Source organism: Arachis hypogaea, chromosome 8 (genome assembly GCF_003086295.3).
Source record: "Arachis hypogaea cultivar Tifrunner chromosome 8, arahy.Tifrunner.gnm2.J5K5, whole genome shotgun sequence".
NCBI classification, from domain to species: domain Eukaryota; kingdom Viridiplantae; phylum Streptophyta; class Magnoliopsida; order Fabales; family Fabaceae; genus Arachis; species Arachis hypogaea.
In genome coordinates, this window is record NC_092043.1 from 3,714,011 (window position 1) to 3,739,497 (window position 25,487).

Below are 25,487 nucleotides of genomic sequence, written 5' to 3' on the forward strand. Positions count from 1 at the left end.
AATTTTTATTTTTATTTTGTTATTTTTTATTATTTTCTATATAAATATTTATTATTGTCCACCACCACTATTATATTGAATTGTTCTCTCTTACTTCCTCTTTTAGTTATTTTCTTCTGCCTTATCTTCATCGGTAGCAATTAATTGTCATTATGTATTAGTCCATAATTATTACCCTCAAAAGTGTGTACTACTTTAAAAACAAATTAAAAAGATCTCATAACTCTTATGTTAATTATCTACGCTACTATAAATATAACGAAAGTGTAAATTTAACTTCTTCTATTATGAGTATTTTTTTATTATTACATTACATCTTTTTATTTGTGATAAAAGTTAAAAATTAAAGTTAAATAATATTAGTATTTTTTAATTTAATAAAATTAAAATAAAGCACAAAGATAAACATAAAAGCCAATAAAAATAGAAGGCTCCAGAGAAGGATAATATTGAATTTTATGTCATTATGTATAAAAACAGTATGATTTATTATATTATATCTTTTTTTATACCACAAAACAAAATAATTAAGTTTTATATTTGATTTCATTACTTATTTTATTTATTTATGATGGTTTAAATTAGACTTTATAATTATTGAGTTATATTTTGTCAGACACTAAAAAAATAGCTATCGAATCATTTTCTTTTTTATAGGAATACGTCTATTACATCATAATTTAGAAGACATCTTAATATTTATATTAGACTAAAATTATATTTTAGGATATTTATTTATAATTTATTTATTATTTTATTATAATGGTTTTTTTTTGTTGGATCACGGTTGAACCGATTAGACCAATAAACCAGTGAATCAGTTACTAGAGTGGTTTGATGATCGATCCGGTTTTCAGAACCTTAGTTTTTAGTTTAGTTTCTTCTTAGATTTAGATTTTAATTCTTGTTTTAGTGTAGTTTCTTTTATATTTTCATGTTCTAGAATCTTAATTTTTCTAGTTTTACTTGTTAGTTTCTTTATTTTTGTTAATTTTAGTTTATGAAAATTTGTGTGAATTCTAATTTTTCTTTAATACAATTTAGTGTTTTCATGTTCATCGTTGCTTGTTTGAATTGTTATATTTTCTTTCTTGTTTTGGTAGTTATAAATTTTATTATTTTTGTAATTTTTTATGTTTTATTTTTATACATTCCAAGTGTTTGACAAAATGTATTTTCTAGTTTTAGAGTAGAATTTTGCATTTATGATTTGGAATCATGGTTCTAAAAAGCATACTGGACTGGCCAGTCGAACCGGTTCAATCGAAAATTGACAATGAAAATGATCCGGTCCATTGCCAAAAACCGTTAATTATAGAACCGTTCGAAAACCGTTGAACCGGCCAGAAACCGACGGTTGGACCAGACCGGTAACTGGCCGGTTCTAAAAAAAGGACGCAATTTTACGTTTTAAAAAAAAAGAAGAAAAATCAAAACCAAGTTGAAGGCCCCCTTTCCCTGATCATTCATGCAAAGCAAAGTAAAATCAAAACGGCAAAACCCTAGCCCTAAGTTCCTTGCCGTCGCCATCCCCAGGTTCTCGACGCCTCCGCTTCTTTCTCTTTTCCCTGACTGGAACCCAGATAGCTCGGCACGTCGTCCACTGACTTTTCTGTTCATGGCTTGGAGCAGCTCGCCATTTGCCGCCGTCTTACCTCTCGCCGTCGTCTCGCCTCTTGCCGTTGTCTCGCCAGTTGCCATCTGTGTCTCCATCGAAGGTGAGTGGTCGTGCTTTGCTTCCTTTTGATTTTGCTCTGGTTACTATGGCTTTGTTTAATTTCTGAATGCTCGATTCTTCTTCTTACTTTTAATTTCTGAATTTTTTATTCAAATAATATTGCTAATGTTCTTCTTCTTCCTTGCTAATGCTCTGTTTAATTTAGTGAAATCACTGTTGAGTCTGTTTCAATGTTTTGAATGTTTGATACTCTTATTTGTGATTTCTGAATCTGAAATTAATTAAATCATTGATTTTGTGCTGTTGAAATTATTGATTAAAATGGATTTATTATCTGTTGTTGCCGTTTTTTAATTTTTGAGTATGATGTTTCTGAAATCTTGTTGAAATAGTTATTGATTTCAGGGTTTATAGTGATTATTTATTGCTGGTATTTAACTTTTGTTACTGCTTCTTTTTTATTTCTGGCTCTGTTAAGTTTTGTTAATTTGCTACATTCAAACTTGTGCATTGGCCTGTTCATCTTCACTTGCAACAACAAAAAGCTTTTCATTTGATGATCCATTAACTACCTTATTTTCTGGTACCATTCCTTTTGTTATGGTTTTAGCTGAAGAAATTGGAGGGGTTGGATGAGGAGACATTGATGCCTCAGAAGACAACACCACCATCACCATATCCTTGTTACTTGAAAGTTTCTTTAGCACAATAGTTAAAATCACAATCATAATTACATAATATATTTAAATAATTATCCCAAAAAAAACTCACAAGAACATCTTGGGATTTTGATGAATTAGACTTCGATGATGATTTCTTGCCCAGAATTAAGTTTCTATTCTACTTTCTAGCATTTTGTCTTCCCATCATTCAAAAGATCAATCTGAAAGAATCATATACTAATAAAAAACTCAATGTCTTTTAAATTAGAAAAAGGCTAAACAAAACAAAGCAGTCCCAATCAATATCAATTTATACCATCTCTCGATTCTTCTACTCAACAGGGTAGAAATGAAGGTGAAGATGAGCCCATTGAAGTAAATCTGCATCAAGTTCTTGTAAATTTTGATGATTGATAAATTTTTATGTTGGCATTTAATATTTGATATTTCTTGATTCTATTTAACTTGAGTTTGTATATTAATAAGATCATATGAATTTTGATTAATGACATTTAATGTAGTGTTTTAAATTTAAAAACTATTTTAATATTTATATTAGACTATAATTATATTTTCTGATGTTTATTTATAATTTATTTATTATTTTATTTTAAAATGGTTTTTCTGATTGAACCACCGATTAGATCGGTTAGACCAGTGAACTAATAAATCAGTAACTGGAACGGTTTGATGACCAATCCAATTTTCTGAACCTTGCTTGGAATTAAGGACTTAGGTGACCTTAAATCATTGATGTCCAATATTAATTAGTAATTTAGGGTTGTTAGTTGGTTTTGTTTCCATTGACCTAGTCTTTTACTAAGTCTAATTAGTGAGTTAATTAGAACTTGTGGATTAAGATCAATTATGCATATTTAACTTTTTTAATGACGAGGTAGGATTAAATCTTCTTAATTACCATATTTGTGGCCAATGACTTGGATACGAAACCTTAACCATCAACCTTTGCCAAAACCTTTCTTAGTTAATTTTTTCAATTGTCTTAATTTAATTCCCTTTGTCTTTTGCTGATTGTTTGTCATTTACTTTTTTATTATTTAATTTCTTGTTTATTGCTATTACAACCCATTTTCTCTCATATCCGATTGTAATTTCGTAGGAAAATGACCGAGATTTAAAATTTTTAATTTTTATTGATTTGAATTTATGACAGCAAATTAAACTCTGATATTGATCATTTGTCGGTTTGGATCGATACTTGCGACTAGATTCTTTTTGAAAAATTTGAACCGACGTTTAGCCCGCACTACTCTGAGACTGAGAACGAACAACACAAAGAAAGATGCTGAGAATGAATGACGGGAAGAGAAAGAGACACTAAGAACAACGGTGGAAGAGAGACTAAAAACGACGGCAGTTGCTGGAGTTGACAACGACGGCAGAGACCAGAACAAAATAGAGGTTAGAAATTTCTGTAAAAAGAGTAAAGAGCGCAGCGTATGAATTAGGGCTACACAAACGAGAGAAGAGTAGAGGTTACAGGATTTGTGTTTGTTTGTGGCGGGTGTTAGGGCTCAATGGACTTACCCTGTTCTAACCTTTGGTTTTTGAGCCTTTTGGGGTTAGGGCCAGTAAAAATTTTCTTTCAAAGGTTTTGGCCGAAGGCAAAAAATATTAAAGAGGACATAGAGCTAGTCCTAAGGCTGAAGGCTTAATTGACACTACTATGTGCCGCGACCACCGATATGTATCTCACCACCGTATGGATCTACCCTTTTCCGTTGAAGTGCCGCAGCCCACACCGTAAGTTCGTAACCTATGCCACTAGATCGCTTCCTGCTTCATCGGCCTGGTAGTCACCGGCGTCTTCCAATGGTGCACGACCCCCACTCCTACCAAGCGGACCATTGCGCTACTACCTGTTCCAAGGAACGAGTCAACTCCCCTTCCATCATGTACCGACCCTGACCAGCAGCAGCATTTACTCCAACCCATGACCCAAGTCCCAATAGCTAACTCCTCATCCCTTGACCCAGCTATATCAAACTAAACAAAGAAAAATAAAATAAACAAAACAAATAACTGCTTAAATAGAGGGATAGTTCCGTTTAAGATTACTCTTAAACTCCTTGGGTCCCAAGGTGAAAGAAGCTCCACATGCGAAAGTTGTAACTTCATCGACATCTTTGCCATAGTATCTGCCACCGTATTTGCATCTCTCGTAATTAAACGAAATTCAACACGCCAATTTCAATGGATGATATCTCTTATTTTAAACACCAATGGATCAACAAACCCAAAACCATCTTGAGTAATAAGATTAAATACTTCCACATAATCCGTCTCACAAATAACATCTTGTTGACCCACATCCCAAGGTAAGAGATATCCTCTCCAAATAGAAAATAATTCTCCTTGAAGAATACTATTACTCTCAATCATTCCCAAACACCCCATTTGCCAACTCCCATTACAATCTCTAATAACACAAACAAAACCAACACTATCACCCGACCCGAACCAAAATAACTAGTATCACAATTAATCTTAAAAGTAACAATAGATGGGGGATTTCAAAAACCATTTAGAATAGAGAGAAGGGACATATATAAGTCAAAAATATTCTTAAGTTTCTTTTCTAAAGTTAATGCCAGACAAATTACGTTGATCTTTTAATATAGTAAGTACTATTTTAACTTAATACCAAAAAAAAGGTACTATTTTAACTTTTAAAAAAAATGACATATTTCCTTAAACTTTTGATCGGTAGACATTTATATCCTTGAACATTTGAAAATATATTTAAGTTTTTGACTTTCTTAAAATCTGGACCAAAGTTTGAAAATTAAACCGATCATTAAATCGCTCTAATTATTAATTCAAATGTTTTGTCTCATCTTGAGTTGATAATCTCTGTGTAAGGTTGATATACACAAAAAATTTAAAATGGATTAAAGAGGAAGTTTTTTAAAAGTTAAAAAAGAGATGAATGTACATTTATAAAATAAAGGAGAGAGAAATCATTTTAGCATTTCGCAGGAGAAAAGTGAAATTTTCTCTAAATATATTTCTACTCTCGAGTCTTTGCTCCTTGTAGTCGTAAATTCGTAATGCCAGAACGACTTTACCTAAACATTTCAATATATTCATTAACTTTAATGCCGTAGTGCGTCATAAAAGTAAGAAAAATCGCTATTGAATTAAATTTTTATGAACGTATGCAAATTGCATACATCACTTGCACATTCATGGTTGCCGAGAACCCTACCAGCCAGCGTTGTCACTTGTCAGGATGTGGAGTGTTGTCATTATATAACTATATATTAACGATTAAGTCATCTCATATGTTCTATTTGTTCTTACGTCATAGACTCCCGTGTGCGTTTCTCCATTTTTAAAGGGTGCAAATGACTCTGGATTCTGCCTCATTTCTTTATGTCAACTACTCAACTTGTCAAGAGCTTACACCACCTGAACGCATTACCAGGACCAACACTCAGCATTTTAATAAAGGACCCATTGTAATTTAGCATCGACGAAAAAAAAGTGATTGGCAACGTCACTTATTAGGTATTAGTGTGCACATACAGTTGGTTATCATTACATCCAATCAGAAAAAAAATGAAACTTTTCTTAAATGTTACTTAGGTAGCTACATTGGTTTGAGCTCCTCCTTTGTCCTAATCCTAGTTGTAACACGATTTCAGTCAGCTATTGCACGCTACGGATCAACACACTTCGTCTTCAGAATCTAGTAATTTCATCAGATATATATACTATAAAACTTCATTTTCTTCTATGAACCTTATCTCATTTTAATTTTTTTTTTTCATTACTTCCACAGTAACCTTACATACAAGAGGTGCTTAACTGGGTACCAATGAGTCATCATATACACTACTAGTTCAGTGGCGGCCAAGTCAAAATTGGTGTATTTTCCTATCTTCCTTTTCGCCTATCAACATTCTGTACTTCACAGATGCTTCTTAACTAGTTGCCGACGACGCATAATCCAATCACTACTGTATGTTCTATGAAGTAGTTGATGAATGATCCTCCCCTTGGTCAATACATCTTGAAGGAGGACCAAAGATGCTTAATACAACCTACCAATAAAAACAAAATATGTTCAGTCTCGAAGACAGTTGAAAGTTCGAATGTGATCATCCTTAGTATGTTGTAGTATTCCTGGCGCTCTACCCTTTCAATGTATTTTCATGAAAAACAAAAGCAAAAACAAAAACAACACTGACCGGCAAGAAAACAAGTCCATGCAAGAAACCAAGAAGTACTAATGACAAGTACATCTGAAAGTAATATACCTGTAAAATGCAAAAGTTAGTATAGAAATATATATACACACATACTTCTGTCCATAATTAAGGGGATAAACCAAAGAGGAACTCATAATACCACAAAAACTTCTGTCCTTGAGAAGCAAAGAACAATAACTCCAACAAGCTTTGTTAGTGTAATGCCACTGCAATCAGCGTATAAGTAAATCTATTTCAGAAATGATATCATAAATTTAAGAAAATAAAATGGTTCTTGGGTTTAGGGGTAGCAAACGGGCCGAAACCTGCTGAGCAAGCTTGCATAACTCGCCAAAAAAGGCGGGCCGTGCTATAAATTTGAGACCACAATAATAAAAAAGTCCGCCTAACCCGCACTACCTAATTCACGGGTTTTGGCGGGATGGGGCGGGCTTTTGGCTTTAAAGATCATAATTGAATTTGGAATATTACTTTTGTGCTTGTATTTGGAATGTTTGTTCGTTTTACTTTAAGTTATAATATAGACTATGTTTGATTGATTAGAAACTTGAACAATGTTTAATTATATTTTTGGACCATGTTTTGCTTTGGACAATGTTGGTTTCATTATTTTGTTTCAAAAAAACTTGGTTGATGATTATGTTTATTAGATATTTAAAATTATAAAAACTTTAGTGTTTGTGAATTTAGACATTATAATTTTTTTATGTCTTTAGAAATTATAAGTTTATTGAAATGTTAGTAAAATTATATATATTTTTTAATATTTAATAGTTTAAAAATTTTTTCAAAAAAAAAAGAGAGAGAGAATTGGCGGGCTTAGCCCATCAACCCGCCAATCCACCGTTAGGCAAGGCTGGCGGGTAAAAATTTGGGACCGCCTCACTAGGTTGGATGCAGATGCTGATTGATTCAAACTAAAAATTAAATTGCTGCTAGGACAAATCACCTGAAGACTGAAGCCCCCATTGTACCCAAAGCCTCCTTAACACGTTGATCTTTGTCTCCACTAGTTACCTGCAGTAAAACTTGGTCATGAGCAACTGACAGAAACCAGTTTGTAGAGAAAAATTATGAGCAACTGACAAAAACCATTTTGTAGAGAAAATATCAAGTATTAAAGAGTTAATAACTTTGATAGCTCTTAGATGAAGAATTTCAAAATGATACAATTATGCATATGGATAATTCAAATTGAAAAATACTGGAAAGCAGAGTGATACTAACAGCAAAAGAATGAGTCATATGTACACAAAACTCGACCGCAATGCCCACTGACATAACAAGGTTGACCACTGAAACAGCATTCAACTGGATATTCAGAATGGCCATCACACCCTACAAAGCATAATCTTAAACAAATTAACTAGGTGATGCAGAATTCAAAAATATCAACTAGGAACTGTATGACATGGTTCAATAAACAGGAAGTGAAAAATCAAGTACAGCTTAAGAAAGAAAATACCATGAGATCGACAACAATCATCACCAACACCAACAAAATGATTGCTGAACTCCATAAACTACAGAGTTTTAAATCAAAAAGATTATTAGACCAAGACAATTGATTCATCAAATGCTTTAACAAAATTGTGGAAATTGGAAGAGAGATAAAAATATAGCTTGAAAATCATTCCCAAAATAAGTTGATGCCCACCTGCATGTGATAACCAAGCACACAATAAATACTGCACCTGTTACATCCATTATAAGATTTTGTTAATATCTTACAAGCTCAAAATCAACACACATGCTTAATAAATAAATTGAAGATTATTTCCATAAGGATCAATCCCCTTCAGTCTCTTCCATATGAACATCCATATATTTTCTTGAAAAGAACACTTTACTTGCACAGAATTCTGACCAGAAAAGGTTTATGATGGCATGAGAAAATGCATAGGGTTTCTCAAAATACTAACCAATAGCTATTGCAAGATTGACCAGTGCAGTCCTCCATATATTAAGGTATTGCTCAAAAAACATATAAAACACTGAATATGGGAAGATCTCAATCTGCATCAGAAAAGGAATTTCAGCTTGGACATAGTAAATGTAGCACAACAAAAGAGTATGTCTGGATTTCCAGATCCAGATACAGTGTTACATGCTGATGTTATTTCAACATTATATATCTAAAAGGACAAAAATTAACATGATTCACCAAGTAGAAATGAATGAAACATCACCTTTAAAGAATCAGAAACTCTTGAAGCAAACTCTCGAGCAGCCCTCATGGAATTAACATAGTCAATCTAAAAATTTTTTACTGTTAAACTTTGGACTGTTTGATGCTACAGTAATCATGGAACAAACAATGAGAAATCCTACCTGCTTGTTGAGTGGAGTATGATAAGTACGGAATGATGATGCCTGGATAATACCACTGTCATAGCCTGAAAATGCAACCCAAATAGTTCATACCAAAGTCAGATAGTACTCACACAGCAACTTAAACTGGTTGGGCTTCCAGGATACCCCAACCCATGTCTATGTTGAATTAAACAAGAAAAAAAGGACTTGAAAGAATGAATTCGACTCGAACCTTTCAGATCTACACTGCTGGTGTAAGCCCCATGACCACCTTTTGCACAATCAGCAGAAGGCAGAGAACTAAGAAACCATGGAAGTTTATCCTTAAATTGTGTTGTAGAGGGACGATCATTCCACAAATCTGCATGACGAAAACACTGCGCAATCCAAATATTGTTTGATTAAGGCCTCAAAACAAAACAAGAAATCATCATAGTTTACTTTACAAAATATCCAAAATAAATAAAACGAAAAATAAAATAAAATAGCATACCGTTGTGCAATCTTTGCATGCTCCATTTGAAACACAAGATCCTTCACCAGCAGAGCAGCAAGGAGGCTGGATTAATAAGGAAAAACCTTAGTCAGTTAAAGCAAAATCATGATAAACTTGGAGTACTACATTGAAATCTTATCCTTCATCGACACATTTTCCCTTTCAATCAAAGCAAAATCTCATCTTCCAGGTAGTGATCCAATTTTTTTTTTTTGGCTACTAAACAATTATTCTGCTAGAATATTCCTATTTAGCATCACTAAAAATAGAAGAAATAAAGTAATCAAAATGAAAGTTTAGGTCTACTATATTGAGTAAATCCTAGCAATGTTCATTAATCCTCTGGCTACAACGAATACATTTCCCCAGGTCATGAAAAGTTCTGTATGTGAAATTACTGTAAAAACTATGATCGAGAGTCCTAACAGAATGTAATAAGCACGTCTTTATCACAAAATTGGGATCCGAGAAAAGTTCAAAAAATATCATGTACATCAGACCTGATCATCAGGAGGACAATAACTCCCGTTTGTGAACTTCCTGCAGCACCCAAATGCTTCTGGAGACACCCACACAAGATAATCATCAAGCCAAGAGGCAGCTGGCTTGGCAATATAACTAGTCTCCGGCACAAGGGCTGCCCTAGAAATCTACATGGTAAAAGACAGCACCCATAATAAGTGTCCAAGTTGATAGATAATCATGGACTGCTGGCAGAGTGCAAACAAAACAACTATAAAAAGAAAACCCAATGGCCCATCAATAATAATAGTAGTAAAAATAAAATAAACAAGAATTTGTAACATTGAATGTGCCAGGAAAAACCAAAATGAGGTATGGCTACATCATATAGAATCAAGTAAAGCCACTTAACAGCTAATGACTTGCCTCATTTAAAAGAGAGTCTGAATTGCATTGGCTAATGGAGCAAAGCTGATTTGTTTGTGTTGATTCTGAGCTGAAGTGAGGAAATTACATTAGAATTAATCATTCTTGACTATAACTAGTACTAAGGCAAGATTAAGTATGTCCCAGTCAGAGACATATGAATCATGAATACTTTCAAACTTACCCTGCTCCTGTTGAAATACTAATATATCATAACTGAAGAAGACTCAGTGAAGAATTAACAATTAACTTCATAAAGCTTTGGTTGGGTGAAACAACTTATGATCAATGCTACCTTTTAGCGTAAGTGGATAAACTTTGTGAACCACAAGTTACAATAAATATTATTCAAGCTAATTTCAGTATGATTTCACTTTATATCCATTACAACACCTATGAACAAGAAAGAAACATTACAAAAACACAGCAGTAACCAGTAACACTGGAATGCATCACTTTAACTTTAACAGAGTCCTAAAAATTTATCACATTAAGCATAATAGTGGATGAGATGAACCAAACGTTTAGTACCTGTAGTTATAATTCTTCACAACGAAATACAAAGGTGGTCCAATTCTGAGATATTCTGACACATTAGTGAAATATCCCTGCAGGAAGACATATACGAGCTTGAAGATAACAAAGTACACATGAAAAAGAAACATGAATGTAGTAGGGAGCAAACGAAAGTATTAAACCTGAAGATACGAGTCTCGTGGAAGAACAATCTGCTGCTCCAGACCAGGTTCAATTCTAGTACTCAGTGCCTATAAGGTTCAGATGAAGACAAATTAAGATAGGAATGGGGTATAGTGAAATAGAATTACATGTATGATTTGATTAATGTCACAACAACTACAAGAGTGCAAAGAAAAATGAAGACTTACAATGCTAGCGAATGCAAATGCTACAAATATAGCAATAATAACAATTTTTACTCCCCATATGCTCAGAATGGGAGCGTGAACCTCCTGAAAAAAGGTAAGGAACAATCAATGGGATAAAAACAAGGTAGTAAGCAACACTGTACTGAAGTAAAAAAATGTTGGAGAAAAAGACAATGTTAATTAATTTAAAATCCATACAAAAATGACAAAAAGAAACTCAAAAGGTTGACAGAACCAGGAATTGTAACATAAATATTAGGGATAAATGCCTGCTGACCAGGCTTGACACAAAGTCATAGCCTCCATTAGTAGAAGATCGTAGAAAAATTAAATTTATGACAACATTAAAGCAGCACATACAAAGGTAATATTGCCCTAAATTCTTAGTAACTTGGTCATATATTTTAGAAGTACCAGTAATAAGTCATTGAATTGGTAATAGAGATGTTGTTTTACCTTCATATAGCGTGCCAATAAACCACGCTTTCTCCTTCCGATTCCTGACAAGTTAAGAAAAAACAAACTTCAATAAATGACCATTTTGGTCCTCCAAATATACAACTTATCTATCTATCTATCTATCTATCTATCATTTATAGAAGGTTGATACTAATTTTTTATGCAATGAGTTTTAGCCATATTATTTTTTCTAATGATGCCACATCAGCACTTCTAAATACATAGTAACATATGAGAATCAACTAATCATTTTAAAAAATAAAAATAAAAATAAAACTCTTACCTATTATTATTATTATTCAATTGATACATAAATTATTAATTAAATGCAATAAATATATACAAATAAAGTGTCATAATAATCATAATTATAAAATTTCAGTTATAAATATTGAAATCCCACATTATTTGATTCACTTATACATGTTATATAAGACTCTTACTACTACACAATTTGGTCTATTTACGAATCATGTTACATACAACTCTTATTACTATTACTTTATTTGTTAATCTCTCATACAAATTGTTAAAAACTCTTTCAAGTAAGTTCAAATTTGGCACAACATCTCCTTACTATGTATATTTAAATATATCATGATTATAAAATTAATTCATAATTTTATTCTATATTTTTGGTATTTTTATTCGAATTTATTTTTTTCTAACTTTTTCTTTTAATTATTTGCAAACAATGAAAACAATAAATATGTACATTTGTACAGCATTAATATAAAAAAATTATATCTTTTTTTTAAATAAATGAATTCAAATTCCTAAAAAAAATCTATAATCCAATTTGTATTATATTTTAATTGAATAATTATATGGAATTATATGCAAATTATCAAATAAATATTTTATAAAATATTTTTAATATAAAACACTTCAATTTAACATTAGTATGCATATTATCTAATCATTCTCTAAATAATATTAGAATATACTATATAGTATAATTAATTTACCTCCCCGCACGTAATGCGGGTCTCATTCTAGTTATAGAGGAATTTGGGAAAGCTCGTAATCAAATTGAGACAAGATATAGTAAGATATTGTAGTTCCATGAAGTAATATTTTGTTCATACTTTTATCAGGGTCAGCATGTGAGGAATGGACTTTCATGCATGGAAAACAGTCGACTCTCATATCCTCTGTTCGCAGGGAGTCTAGAACTATCAGAGCAACAAAAGCTGTAACTTGGAGGAGAAAATCCAAAAGAACAGCCAATGCTGTGAAAGAAATGATGAAGGAAATTTAAGGATTAGAATTTTACACAACAGGAAAAGCAACTGAGACTATAGCAAAGTCATAAAATTCCAAAATGAAAAACTTACCTGCAAACATGGAGAACACGCGGCATGCAGGCATCGAAATAATGCATCCAACTGCAAATGCTAAAACCTCTGATAAACTAGCCAATGTTATTGATGGTCCAACTTCCACAAGAGCCTTGCTCATTCGTTCTTCTAAAGGTAGCTCAAGTTTTTGCCTTTTTACTGAGTGAACTAGTATACACATGTTATCCACACCAACCTAACCAAACAAGATTGAAAAATAAAAAAGAGTTGGTTATTGGCAATACAATGGCTGAATTTGACTATGATGTTCTGCTACTATACCATTGTAGATATTTTATTATCCATTTCTATAGAAACTTTGATTAAACAAACTTGCAACTAAATAGAAGTTGGGACAGGTAGGCACACTTTATCTCTATGGACCTAATCACCATTGATGTTGTTCATTTCGCTTGAACGGAACAATCCTATATTAAGGATGGGATGCTTTAGGCTACCAAAGATAATTCTTTGTAGCACTCAATATGCTTAGTTTGTCTCAAAAGCTCAGAAATGATATTGTATACAAATGGCAATAAACACTTTTTTTTTTTGAAAAAATAAAAAGGAAAATGGTATTTTATAGTAACTTCAGTTTTTTATCCAAATTTCATTTAGTTCTCAGCTTTTCTTTCTAAATATCAGCTGGCACATTTTTTCTGATTTTAAATTGCAACCAAGATTTCAGAAAGAACAGGCAAACAATGACTTACAGCTAGAACAAGAAACGGGATAACTTCCATGATGATCAGTGTTGATTTAACACCAAGGGCACTGAAAAATCCAACTGATCCAAGGACAGAAAGCATAACAAGCAGTACTCCTGAAAGACCAAGCAATACCTGTAATCCAGAATTATATATTTAGGTACCTTAAAAATCTCCTACTTGGTGAGAGAAGTGTTTGATGCACCCTGTTGTCATCATGTACATTAATAAAGTGGAGCAGCATGGAGGAACCAAGATAAAGAAAAAAGAGAATAAAAAGAAAGATGGTTTAGCACAGCTGTTTGACTGCACCTTCGATGAAATATAGAAAGAAGAAGGATGTGGTGTATCTCCTAGAGTAAGAGATATATATGCAAACATCACGAGATAACTAACCTGCAATAAAATGAGGGATTAAACAACTGGTATCAACAAATAAAAACGATTTTAGAAATACAAAGCATATAACTCAATTCACATAGTTCCCATAATCATGCCTCAGATTAAAAATTGTTCTTAAATATTATTCAAGACAAGCAAACATCGTGAATCAGAAAGAGGGTGATACCACTATAGTAATAGCATCAGCAGTACTTTCTCTTTTTAACTCTTCCTCGATGGAGCTTTCAGACGAAAAAGCAAGTGTCAAATTCCTTGATTGCACCATCGGTAATAGCTCATCCTATATCAAAGGACATAGTAAACATGGGAAATCAAGAAAAAGAGAAATGATGGGAATGGCAATAGTTCCATGACTCTTTCACATCACAAGACGACCAAGTAACCTACTAGAAAATTTATTCAATCTCTGTTAGATAGGCCAGAGGGACTAGTTATTGGATGGTAAAATAAGCTAAATGTGAATGTTAAGACTCAATGAGAATCGAACACAACATAAGTACTTCCTAGAGATGAATGACAATGCAGCACTCTTGATAAGGTTCCTTTCTGCGGAACAGAATTGGCCAATGCAGGATAAGGATATGTGGGGACTTGTGATTCTTATAAAGGGATGATGAAAATACTGATCAGCAAAAGGAAGGGAGAAAAAAATAAGTACAGGATATTACCTTCACCAACTGAATAAAAGTCTTCTCCCATGCAATTGCCTTGGCAGTTTGATTACCTTCTCCATCAACAGCATTATTCACAGGATAAGTTATGATAAACGCAGATGCCTGTCTTGATAGATCAAAATATAGTTATCATATGCTCCACAAAATTTCAACTTATTAAAAAGTAGAAGAGTAGAGAAAGTACCTCAGAGTAATCATTCCCAGAGTAACCCCCTAAGACGGTGCTTGGATCAAGAGGACCTTTAAATGCACTCATACATTTGTCTGCTGAGGAATAATGCTGAAAGAAACATTGGAAAATAATCAGGTCAGTTGCATCCTGCAATTATACAAAAGTAAAAATCTCACACAAAGAAATTTATTATAGTTGAATATAAGCCATATTCTGGCAGGAGATCTTTGTTATTGTTTTATATGCAAACTTGCAAATATCCAAAATTAACATATACTACTATAATCAACTTCAAGATGCGAAGATAAAATTTGGTACCTCAAAACAGTAATTGAGATGGTCAACTCCGCCATAATCATCGAAATTTTTTTGGTCCATTTTGAAGTACTACAACCAGGAAGAAAAAAACATTAATAAAAAGATGTTCAAATCATGCAAATTTATTAGAATGTGATGATGAAATATTAAAGGTAGCTAGCTGAATATCAATAACTATACCTGCAGGACGCTCTGAGTGGCACAATCTTTGTCTAGTGGCTTCATACAGATGTCTTGAAGCGATACCATCAAGCCAGAATAATTAGCACGAATTGCATCAACCTGACAGCATTAAAGGAATGCCTTCACAATCCCAAAATATGAACAGAATATTTATGTAGTACTACTAAATGGAACACTTACTTTCTTTTGTATTTCAAAGAGAAATTTAATGTTTTCCTCGGACACAATTCTTGGTGATGTAGTATTCACTTTATCTGGTACTGTGGCCAGTATGAGCTGAAAAATAAAAGTGTCATTCATCTAAATAAAAGGGAAAAATCAAATCCAGTCAATATTGACATCAATTAAGCTATTAGAGGAGAAATGATAAGAGTGCTCCTTTATGCCATTTGCCACATATGTATAATGTCTAAGGCTTTATTTAAGAATGGTAGCTTTTCTACAAGTCCTGAAGTATTTTATCTTCCCTATATGCAAGTGTTGGAAGTCAAAGAAAAAAAATATATGAATAAATTTCCACGAGAAAAGGGAAGAAAGTGAAAGAAAGTTGATAAATAAAATAGTTAGGAGAACATTAAAGGAAGAATTTTGCATGCTGCATCAATAATGAACTTGACAAGCTGATGGGGACTAACAAGAAAAAAGAAAAAGGAGCCAACATAAAAACCTGTTCAATTCTGTAAAATGGAGCAAGATGGCTGTCAAAAAACTGTTTCTCTTGTGCTGCTTTACTGCCAGGTCCTACCCAAAGCTGAAATGTAGGTAGTTATATTAAAAAATTAATGCTGATTCAAAGAATTATATGAAGAAGACGATAGAGGAAGTTCAGAAAGCCACGATAACAGAACAAAAAAGCTACTTCCTCATTCCCTATTCAATTCATTTTTCAGTACATTAGAAGTCAAAATTGCCAATCTTTCATTGTATTTTAATACTATTACAAGACAAGTGAGAGGAGAGTTAAAGCCAAATACTTAAGCTCTCGGAATTGAAATAAGAAATATATTTATTGATAGAGAAATCAAATACATTGAATAGCTGAACTACAAAGAACAAAACAATTTTTGTCAGAGATGGATACAAGCTTCTTCAGAAAAAAGAATAGAATTAAGCAAAGCATTTAAAACAACAGAGAAACAACCATGGGATAGTTACCTTTTGAGGCCGTGTCTCAACCCTGAATCGGATTAGCCCCAGACAGAGCAGAAGAACTATAGCCAGAGATGATAACAAGACTGTAATTGGATTTCTAGCTACATACAATCCGTATTTCCTGATCATGTTTGCAAAAAGAGGTTAGATATTGTCCATATATAAGTTCACATATCACAACCATAGCAAGGGTAGTGACCTGTAAAACTTTGACATGTATCCTTGCACAGTGGAGAGCTGAACTCCACTTCCGTTTTCTGGAGCCCCTTCAATCATCTTATTCATCATCATCAGTAAAAAGTCAAAACAGAGTCAGATTTATGACAAGCATTCACAAGGAAGAAAGTGAAGTAAAACCTTGTTTAAAAATTTTAAAATAAAGATAAAACAGTTCTCAAGTTTTCATATAATGAAAAAAATGGCATATTATAACCTGACGCATGGGGAGATTCTCATCCTTCTCCCTATTATGAGAGTGCACCACACTGCCACTAATGACATTAGACTCTGGTTTTGTTCTATATGACAGCTTTCTCTCCCTTATACGATGATAAAATCCCCAACCCAAGAACACAGCCATCAATATGATGTATAGGACTGCTAAAATAAAATCAACACATTTCACCTACAGATATCAAACAGTAAAAGCATATTAGTGAAGGACACTGATTAGATTTAAACTTAAACCATGTTTTATTTGTCACAAACAAGATACAAGTGTGTTGGGAAATATCAAAATCTTGATAATATGCTCCCTTACCACTAAAGACCCGACTTTCACAGTGCAGGAATCCCTCTTATGGGTGGTAGTTGAAACTGAATCAGAGCATACTGATGATGAAGGACAATCACCACAAGAACATCCAAGAGAAATATCACCACATGAATAAGTTGAAACATTCATAGGCTTCATGCCAGATGACTTGATTGGGTTTGGCTGGAATGTAATCGCATATGGTGAACCAAGACTATATGGGGCAGCTTTTCTACCAAGAAAAGAAAACCATTCTGCAAAAGGCAATCTCAATGTAAGCATCACAATTTCATACAATAAAAGAATAATTTTATACGATTAGAGAAACACCCATGGCCCCACTTATAATTTATAGGATTCAAAGTTCAAATTACCTTTGAAGTTTTGAGCACCGGCGCCAATGAACTGCATAGCTCGAGAATTCGTCGTGCCAAATTTTACATCCTTGCAGGAATCGTATAAACCTTCACCAAAAGCATCAGTAATGTAATAGTCAATCCCACCCACCGTGAAATTACCACCTACCTGCAAATTGTAACAATTGGAGTCTTCAGTAATAATTGCATTCTAAAACTATCGCGATAGCAATTTGTGATTTGCATCTGATTTACTGATAATGGTAACATAAAAGCATACGACCGCAAATACTGGTGACATCTCTGTTCAGAGTAGTTAGCATTGGAAAGAAGAATGTACAGAGCCTTACCTTATCGATTGATGTCACATTGATAAATAAACTCTGATTTGGAGAGCATGTCAACTCACAGAAAAGATTCAAAAAGTTTCTTAAGCATGCTGGACAACCGACAAGAAAAGGAATAGCCTGCCAGAGTATTGAAAGCATAAGCATTGGGATTTAAAATGCTAGTAATATTGATTGATGAGAAAGATAAACTAGAAAGATGTAGCACCATGACCTGGACAGGCATTACTATCACTAGCCAGTGTATTAGTATGGAATCCATAATATCCAAAAAATTGCTTTCAACAAAATACGAAAGATGAAACCCATTTGTTTGATCAATTCAAATAGTATGTATATGATGAGTATGCATTAACAATGAAAATCTAGCTAAAAGGATTACCTGTTGGACTTGAGTCTTTAATGTGTCAAACTGAGCCTCTGTACAACAAACATTCCCGGTAATTGTTGGACACAAACTTTGGATCTTCGATGAAAGCAAATCATCTGGCTGAAAGATACAATAATTGATAGGATCAAGCCACACTTTAAAGCTTTCAAGTTCAAACTGAAATAATCTTCATAATTATATATTGTGTGACCAAACAGGTTTATGTTTCTTAACTTCTGATTTTGAAAACAGAAAGGTAGAAATAAATAAATATATATACCTTCACAGCTTGGGAACCATAGGGACAGTTCACCACTTTACCATCGATGCGCTTTCCACAAATGTCATACATTGCACAATGATTCTCGGCATGTTTTTCCCTGTAGAAAGGAAAATGGAACTGAATATATTGTATCATTACGGACATTCATATTCTGTCCTCCACACATTCAAATTCATTATGGAAATTCCAGAACTGGAAGACAGCTGTTCATGAACCAATCATTGTCAGGTACAAGAACCCACGCCTGTACTTGTGCATAGGTATGAAGGTGGCTTACCCAGTTGCTGCAGCATCAGATGCCGAAAAATTGTGTGCTGCTACTAAAAATAAAATTACATAAACCTGCAAAAGATGAATGAGAAAAATTAGCAATCTGACCAAGTAAGGTGCACAATGCCATTGCATTCAATCAAATCCAATTCAAGCAAGGAAACACCGCCCGAGCTCATGAAATAGAACAAATTATACTCTGGCGAAAATCTCTCTCACCCCTGTTTCTTCAATAGGGAAGTTAAAAAAGAAAAAGGTCTAATCCATAAAGGATGGATCGAAGTTGTAAAGATACAAAATAACCTCCACTTTTGTGATGAGAGTGCTTATTCAAATTTCCAGGAAAAATATCTATCTTCTTCTTTTTTTTTTTTTTTTTTGTTTCATTCTTCTTTTTTTTTTTAATTTTTATTTTACCCTTTCTGCGTCAGTAGTGTTCTGAGCGTATAACAGGTTGCAAATTCATAATGTCCGTACAATTTGCAAGCTCATAACGTTTGCGCAGCCATAATGAACACCATAAACAGCTGGAAAAAAATGGATTAAACTTCTTATGATACAGCATCGCCTCAGTATAATTTATTCTACTTATGGAAGCTTCATATTCATCCCCGAAATCTTGAAGCATTCCGAAATCATCGGAATGTTCTCCTCCGTTTCACACTCCGCCAATTCTAATTGAAATTCCACAGTTGTCCACCAACACAGGCTCATTTACTTCCCCCGTTGACAACGAAACCAAATGCAACTTTCCATAATCCTTTTTATTCAAACAATAATAATTACAAAAAAAAAAAGAAGCAGCGGTTCATCTCTGGATCCATTTTCTCACAGAAAAAAGAAAATTGAGAAGTATCGTCCGAATCTGAGGAAGAATGATGAGCAGAGGAGGCGAACGCGAGTATAGATTTTGAATTAGAAACACGGCTCCACAAAAGAAGAGCGGAATAGGAAAGAGTGATGGTGAAATCAGAAACTAAACAGGAAAGAGTAAAAAGTGGAGGAAGAGAGAGGCATTGCCTGTAAGAGAGAGAGTATGGAGGAGGTGAGAAACCCTAGACGATGATGATGGTCCATTGGTTGGAGCAGGGAATGAGATGTTTGTGTGTTTGCGCAGTAGTGGGGAATGGTGGTTGTGGTGTGTTTGTGTGTGTGTGTGAGAGAGAGAGAGAGAGAGAGAGAGAAAGAAGAAAAAGAAAAGAAAAACCGTTTGCTGTTGCGGGAGGGAAGGGTGGGACTTGGAAGAGTGAGAGAGCGTGCGAGTCAAAAACCCGCATTTATAAGAACACAGTGTGCTGAGCAGAGTTAAACTGCAGCTACTCTTACTCGCCCCAGCTCATGACGTTGCCACCATCTCGCATTCCAGCGCAGCTTACGTACCACTGTTTGACTTCTTTTACCGCGTTCACATTCCCATATTCTACCCTCTCTTTAGTCTTCACCTTCTTATTAATACTTAATAGTCAAAGTGATATGATGGTCAGTACTCAGTAATTATTCCTTGCTAGTGAATAAAATTTTGAACTCTCCCTTTTTCTTTAATGAGTTAAAAACAAGGTGTTTGTTATTGTGCCTAGAAGAGATGTTGTTTATGTTAAAATAGGTTAAATAATTAATTTTAAATTTAAAAATATAAAAATTAAAAAATTTTAAATATTTTAAAATTATTATAAAAATAATTTAGATAAAAGTTAGACACCATAGAATTAATTTAAAAACAATATATATTTAATTTGTTTTCATTGAAGTCTTAGAATGATAATTGAAAAAATAAATTTTCAATTATTACTTGTAATAAAAATAATTATGCTGCGTATATAAAAAAAATCAACATCCAATTTAATTAAGTATATATTAAAAAATAAATCTCTATATTCAAACAAAATTTTTATTTAAGTCTATCCATATTATTGTAACAACTTTTTAAATTACGTGCTTCTTTTCCTTCCCCTTTTCCGTTTATATTTCTTTTTCTTCTTCTAAATTCGCGCAAGTTTTTCTTCTTTCCTTCTTCTTCTCCTCCTTTCTTTTTCTTCTTCCAAATTTACACACGCATATTTTTCTTTTTTTTCTTCTTCTTCTCCTATTCAATTCAGAACACTTGCGTCCATTCAATTCAAAATAATTTAATTCATAATAAAGCGAATATGTTATTAAGGTGAAATAATTGTATAGTACTAAATAAACGGAACATTATCCATAAATAAAATCAAATTCAAAACAGTTTTTTGCATAATGAACCGAACGCGTTATTAAAGTGAAACAATTGTATAGTACTACATGAACGGAACATTATCCATTATATAAATCAAATTCAAAATAGAATCGAACACGTTATTAAGGTGAAACAATTATATAGTACTAAATGAATGAAACATTATCCATTATATAAAATCAAATTCAAAATATATTTCTCCATAACAAATCGAACACGTTATTAAGGTAAAACAATTGTATAGTACTAAATAAGCGGAACATTATCCATTATATAAAATCAAATTCAAAACACCTGTATCTACAATTTGGATATTATCAATTCAATTCAATTTAATTCAATTCAAAACACCTGAACATGTTATTAAGGTGAAATAATTCTATAGTACTAAATGAACGGAACATTATCCATTATATAAAATCAAATTCAAAACAACTTTCTACATAATAAACCGAACACGTTATTAAGGTGAAACAATTGTATAGTACTAAATGAACGAAACATTATTCATTATATAAAATCAAATTCAAAACACTTTGTGTATACAATTTAGAGATTATCAATTCAATTCAGAACACCTGCGTCCATTCGATTCAATTCAATTTAGCAATTGTATTCCATTTAATTCGATTGAAAAAATAATCCATTAGAAAAATGTTAGTGTTGTTGGTGATGAAGATAATGAAAGAGAAGAAGAAGAAGAAGAGGAGAAGTAGAAGAAAAATCTGCGTGCGCGAAAAAGGAAAAGGAGGAGAAGGAGGAAGATGAGGAGGAGGTAAGGTATGCGTGAATTTGAAAGAAGAAGATGACGTATGCGTGTATTTGAAAAAAGAAGAAGAAGCGCGGAGATGAGAAGAAGAAAAAGCACATGCAATGACGCTCTTTAAATGAAAGTGATTTTTGTTGGTGTCGGATCTATTTGAATAAATTTGGATAAAAAAATACTTTGATGTATAACAATCCTATATATTAAAATATACATTAAAAATAAATTAAATAATAAATATAATTATACATAAATATATAATAATTTATTTAGTGGTTAATTCTTTGTGTACACACAATATTTTTAAATCAAAATATTATTCAAACAATTATCATTTGTTAATTTAATTTTAAAATTAAACATGTGAGTTTGATCTATAAAAACATACAACAATTAGTAGATTTTTTTTTCATATTTAGACAATAATGATGTGTTGGAAAATAATGATATCTCTCCGTGTCATCTAATTTATTAAAGATCTGATTTAATTTAGAGAAAATTTAAGTTTATAATGCGTTTATTCGTGTTTTATTTTCTATTTTTATTTTTTTACTTTTGTAAAAATAATAAATAATAAATGAAAATGGAAAACAGATTTTTTTTATTTTTATTAATTTCTCTTTAAGAAACAAAATATATAAAAAATAAAGACAAAAAAAATCCTAATTTTCCAAAAACTAAATTGACATTTAATATTTCAATATTATTTTATGTATTAACTTGTTCTTTATTTCTAGAATTTAGTTCATATGTGTTTTAAGAACATATAATAAATTTATTATTAGTAAAAAAATTTAAATATTTTTATTTAATAAATATAAAATAAATATATTAAAAATTACAATCTTTTATATTTTTAATAAAAAAATTTAATTTATAAATTTAATGTGTCTTTAAAATACAAGATAGATAAATCTTTATTTCTATAGTTTACTAATCCTGATTTTTAAGTTCTCTTGCTTTTAGTGAATCATCATATATATATAAGTGTGTGTGTATTTATTTATTTTTTTTGGTTACATGTATATGTATATACACATAAGGGGAGAATTGCTATTGTGCTTCTTATGTTTTTTAAAATTATTGAATATTAAGTTGAACTAGAAATTCTAAAATCAAAAGAATTTTCAATTCAATTGTTTTTGCTATTTATTAATTTATGTCTATTTTTCCTTATACTATTGATTTGTTGGTCTAAAGTCTAAGCTTTTTCAAAACAGCTTTCTCGGGGGTTTATTTATTTATTTATTTATTTATTTATGGCCCTTATTCGCTTAAGCTTATATTTAATATCAAGTTGTGTAAGACAACGACTGTGACTGACAGGAAAAAAATACTATAGTTAATTATTTTAGAAGTAGACATATTTTGTATTTTTTGAGAAATTTTAAATCATTTTTGTTCATTTCTGTTAAAGCCCATCACGTCCATATATATATATATATATAGAGAGAGAGAGAGAGGGGGAGGGAGGGAGGGGGGAGAGAGAGAGAGGAACAAAAGTAAAAATCTACTTATGTTTATTGACAACGTTCAAATCTAAATTTAGGGTATTATGTTGTTCAACTTCAAATATTTCTTATTGTACAGACCATCCAAACTAGTTTAGCTTAAGACAAGTATTAATATAAACAACTCATTGTATTGATGTGTGAACAACAGGAGAATAAAAAAATAAAAAATAAAACTCTTTAATTAAAGGCTAACTCAATAATTGATATATATTTTGGCCTTACAAAATCAAACAAACGAACCAAATTCTTTTGAAAGGACGTTAATTATATATTTTAAAACTCATTAGCTCTAAGCATCAAGCAAGACATCAACTTCAACATCGCACATAATTCTTCAAATCCCTTCGTATATAATTGCCCCTATAATACGCATGTACACAGAGAGGTGTTATTATATATTATTAAAAAAAAATAATATCCCAAAAAGCCCCCAAAAAATTTATTATCCGACAGTTTTGTCCCCATAAAATTTAACTAAGATTTCGACCCTGAGATTTTCAGATATCCACCAGATACGTCTCCAAAACCGTTTGATCCGGTTAAAGTAGTGACGTGTCAGATTAACTGCGACATGTCACCTTCAGGACATTTTGGTCCCCATCCACACTGAACAAAACGATGTCGTATTGGAACCACGGGCAAAACAACATCGTTTCGGGGAGGACAAATTTGTCCCCACTTAGACAGAAAATGCAAACGGCGTCGTTTTCATGTGGGGGACCTATTTGCCTTATAATAATATCTTAGGGGACCTATTTGACCTATAATTCGTGATATTAAAAGAAGCTATATTTACTTCAACGCAAACCTTTAAAACACATTGACATTGATCTGTTCATTTATCAAAATGGTAACATAAACCTGAGAACCCAAACATGTTAACCAAACAAATATTTGGCCTCAATAGCAACACAAATCAAATCAAGTCAAAAGAATGTTTATTTTCTTCAACATAAACTAAATGAAACCATTCTAAACAACATAAAGTCTTCTTCCTCCAACATAACAAAAGGTGGTAACATAACTAAGACAACAACTTTCACATTAATTCTTAGAAGCGTCATTTCTTGGAAGACTGGTTCAACCCTGGTGTTGGAATGAATTTGAACAACTTAGATACTGTGCCACTGGTTGCAGCTGATATTATCTCAGCACTAACACTCCCCAAATTCTTGGCCCTAATTACTGTCTCCTTTGGACGTCTAAAAGAAAGCTAAGATTGGAATAAATAGTATTGTTATCACCATGTTTCGCACAAAGTTCAACTGCTTATATTAAACCACTTACAAGGGCATACCTTTGGATTGTAAGTGACTTAATGTAAGCAGTTGAACTCTGTGCGAAACATGGTGATAATAATACTATTTATTTCAATCTCAGCTTTCTTTTAGACGTCCAAAAGAGACAGTAATTAGGGCCAAGAATTCAGGAAGTGTTAGTGCTGAGATAATATCAGCTGCAACCAGTGGCACAGTATCTAAGTTGTTCAAATCCATTCCAACACCAGGGTTGAACCAGTCTTCCAAGAAATGACGCTTCTAAGAATTAGTGTGAAAGTTGTTGTCTTAGTTATGTTATCACCTTTTGTTATGTTGTAGGAAGAAGACTTTATGTTATTTAGAATGGTTTCGTTTAGTTTATGTTGAAAAAAATAAACCTTCTTTTGACTTTATTTGGTTTGTGTTGCTATTGAAGCCAAATATTTGTGTGGTTACCATGTTTGGGTTCTCAAGTTTATGTTACCATTTTGATAAATGAGCAGACTAATGTCAATGTGTTTTTAAGGTTTATGTTGAAGTAAATATAGCTTCTTTCAACATCATGAATTATAGGTCAAATAGGTCCCTTAAAATACTATTATAAGACAAATAGGTCCCCCCACTTGAAAACGGCGCCATTTGCATTCTCTGTCTAAGTAGGGACGAATTTGTCCTCCCCGAAACGACGTCGTTTTGCCCCTAGTTCCAATACGACATCGTTTTGCCCCTAATTCCAATACGACGTCGTTTTGTCCATCCAGCGTGGATGGGGACCAAAATGTCCTGG

The 25,487-nt window shown here is 32.5% G+C and overlaps 1 protein-coding gene and 1 long non-coding RNA gene across 3 annotated transcripts; one reads left to right on the forward strand and one right to left on the reverse strand.

The window, feature by feature from the left end:
* The first annotated feature begins 1,417 nt into the window (after positions 1 to 1,417).
* LOC140174894 (uncharacterized) lies at positions 1,418 to 2,878 on the forward strand. Its single transcript, XR_011865006.1, has 2 exons — positions 1,418 to 1,718; positions 2,289 to 2,878. It is a non-coding gene; the product is annotated as an uncharacterized lncRNA (long non-coding RNA).
* A 2,948-nt stretch (positions 2,879 to 5,826) lies between these two features.
* Positions 5,827 to 20,258, reverse strand: LOC112705710 (uncharacterized). 2 transcript variants are annotated; one of them, XM_025756622.2, is made up of 39 exons: positions 19,967 to 20,258; positions 18,954 to 19,018; positions 18,674 to 18,773; positions 18,406 to 18,513; positions 18,027 to 18,143; positions 17,695 to 17,845; positions 17,327 to 17,574; positions 17,000 to 17,191; positions 16,766 to 16,842; positions 16,570 to 16,687; positions 16,082 to 16,165; positions 15,595 to 15,690; positions 15,412 to 15,513; positions 15,232 to 15,300; positions 14,926 to 15,021; positions 14,736 to 14,843; positions 14,234 to 14,347; positions 13,978 to 14,061; positions 13,672 to 13,800; positions 12,956 to 13,154; positions 12,707 to 12,850; positions 11,616 to 11,659; positions 11,160 to 11,243; positions 10,971 to 11,039; positions 10,804 to 10,880; positions 10,273 to 10,342; positions 9,885 to 10,034; positions 9,382 to 9,447; positions 9,121 to 9,265; positions 8,907 to 8,971; positions 8,765 to 8,830; positions 8,498 to 8,591; positions 8,233 to 8,269; positions 8,041 to 8,098; positions 7,803 to 7,913; positions 7,525 to 7,592; positions 6,715 to 6,781; positions 6,555 to 6,623; positions 5,827 to 6,407 (listed from the first exon to the last, which is right to left on the reverse strand). In XM_025756622.2, exons 1-39 carry the CDS (start codon positions 20,021 to 20,023, stop codon positions 6,333 to 6,335), a joined length of 3,873 nt encoding a protein of 1,290 aa, XP_025612407.1. In that variant the 5' UTR covers positions 20,024 to 20,258; the 3' UTR covers positions 5,827 to 6,332. The 2 variants fall into 2 exon arrangements, with proteins under 2 accessions (XP_025612407.1, XP_025612409.1); XM_025756624.3 differs by having other exon boundaries at positions 19,364 to 20,219.
* Positions 20,259 to 25,487: the final 5,229 nt, after the last annotated feature.

What these genes read in the sequence shown, in the direction of transcription:
- LOC112705710 (XM_025756622.2), bottom strand. Translation starts at nt 20,023, where the DNA reads ATGGACCATCATCATCGTCTAGGGTTTCTCACCTCCTCCATACTCTCT. An exon ending in TCTTTGAAATACAAAAGAAA is followed by an intron (nt 15,514 to 15,594) that starts GTAAGTGTTCCA and finishes TAATGCTGTCAG; the next exon opens with GTTGATGCAATTCGTGCTAA. An exon ending in TCCCGTTTCTTGTTCTAGCT is followed by an intron (nt 13,155 to 13,671) that starts GTAAGTCATTGT and finishes TTGTTTGGTTAG; the next exon opens with GTTGGTGTGGATAACATGTG.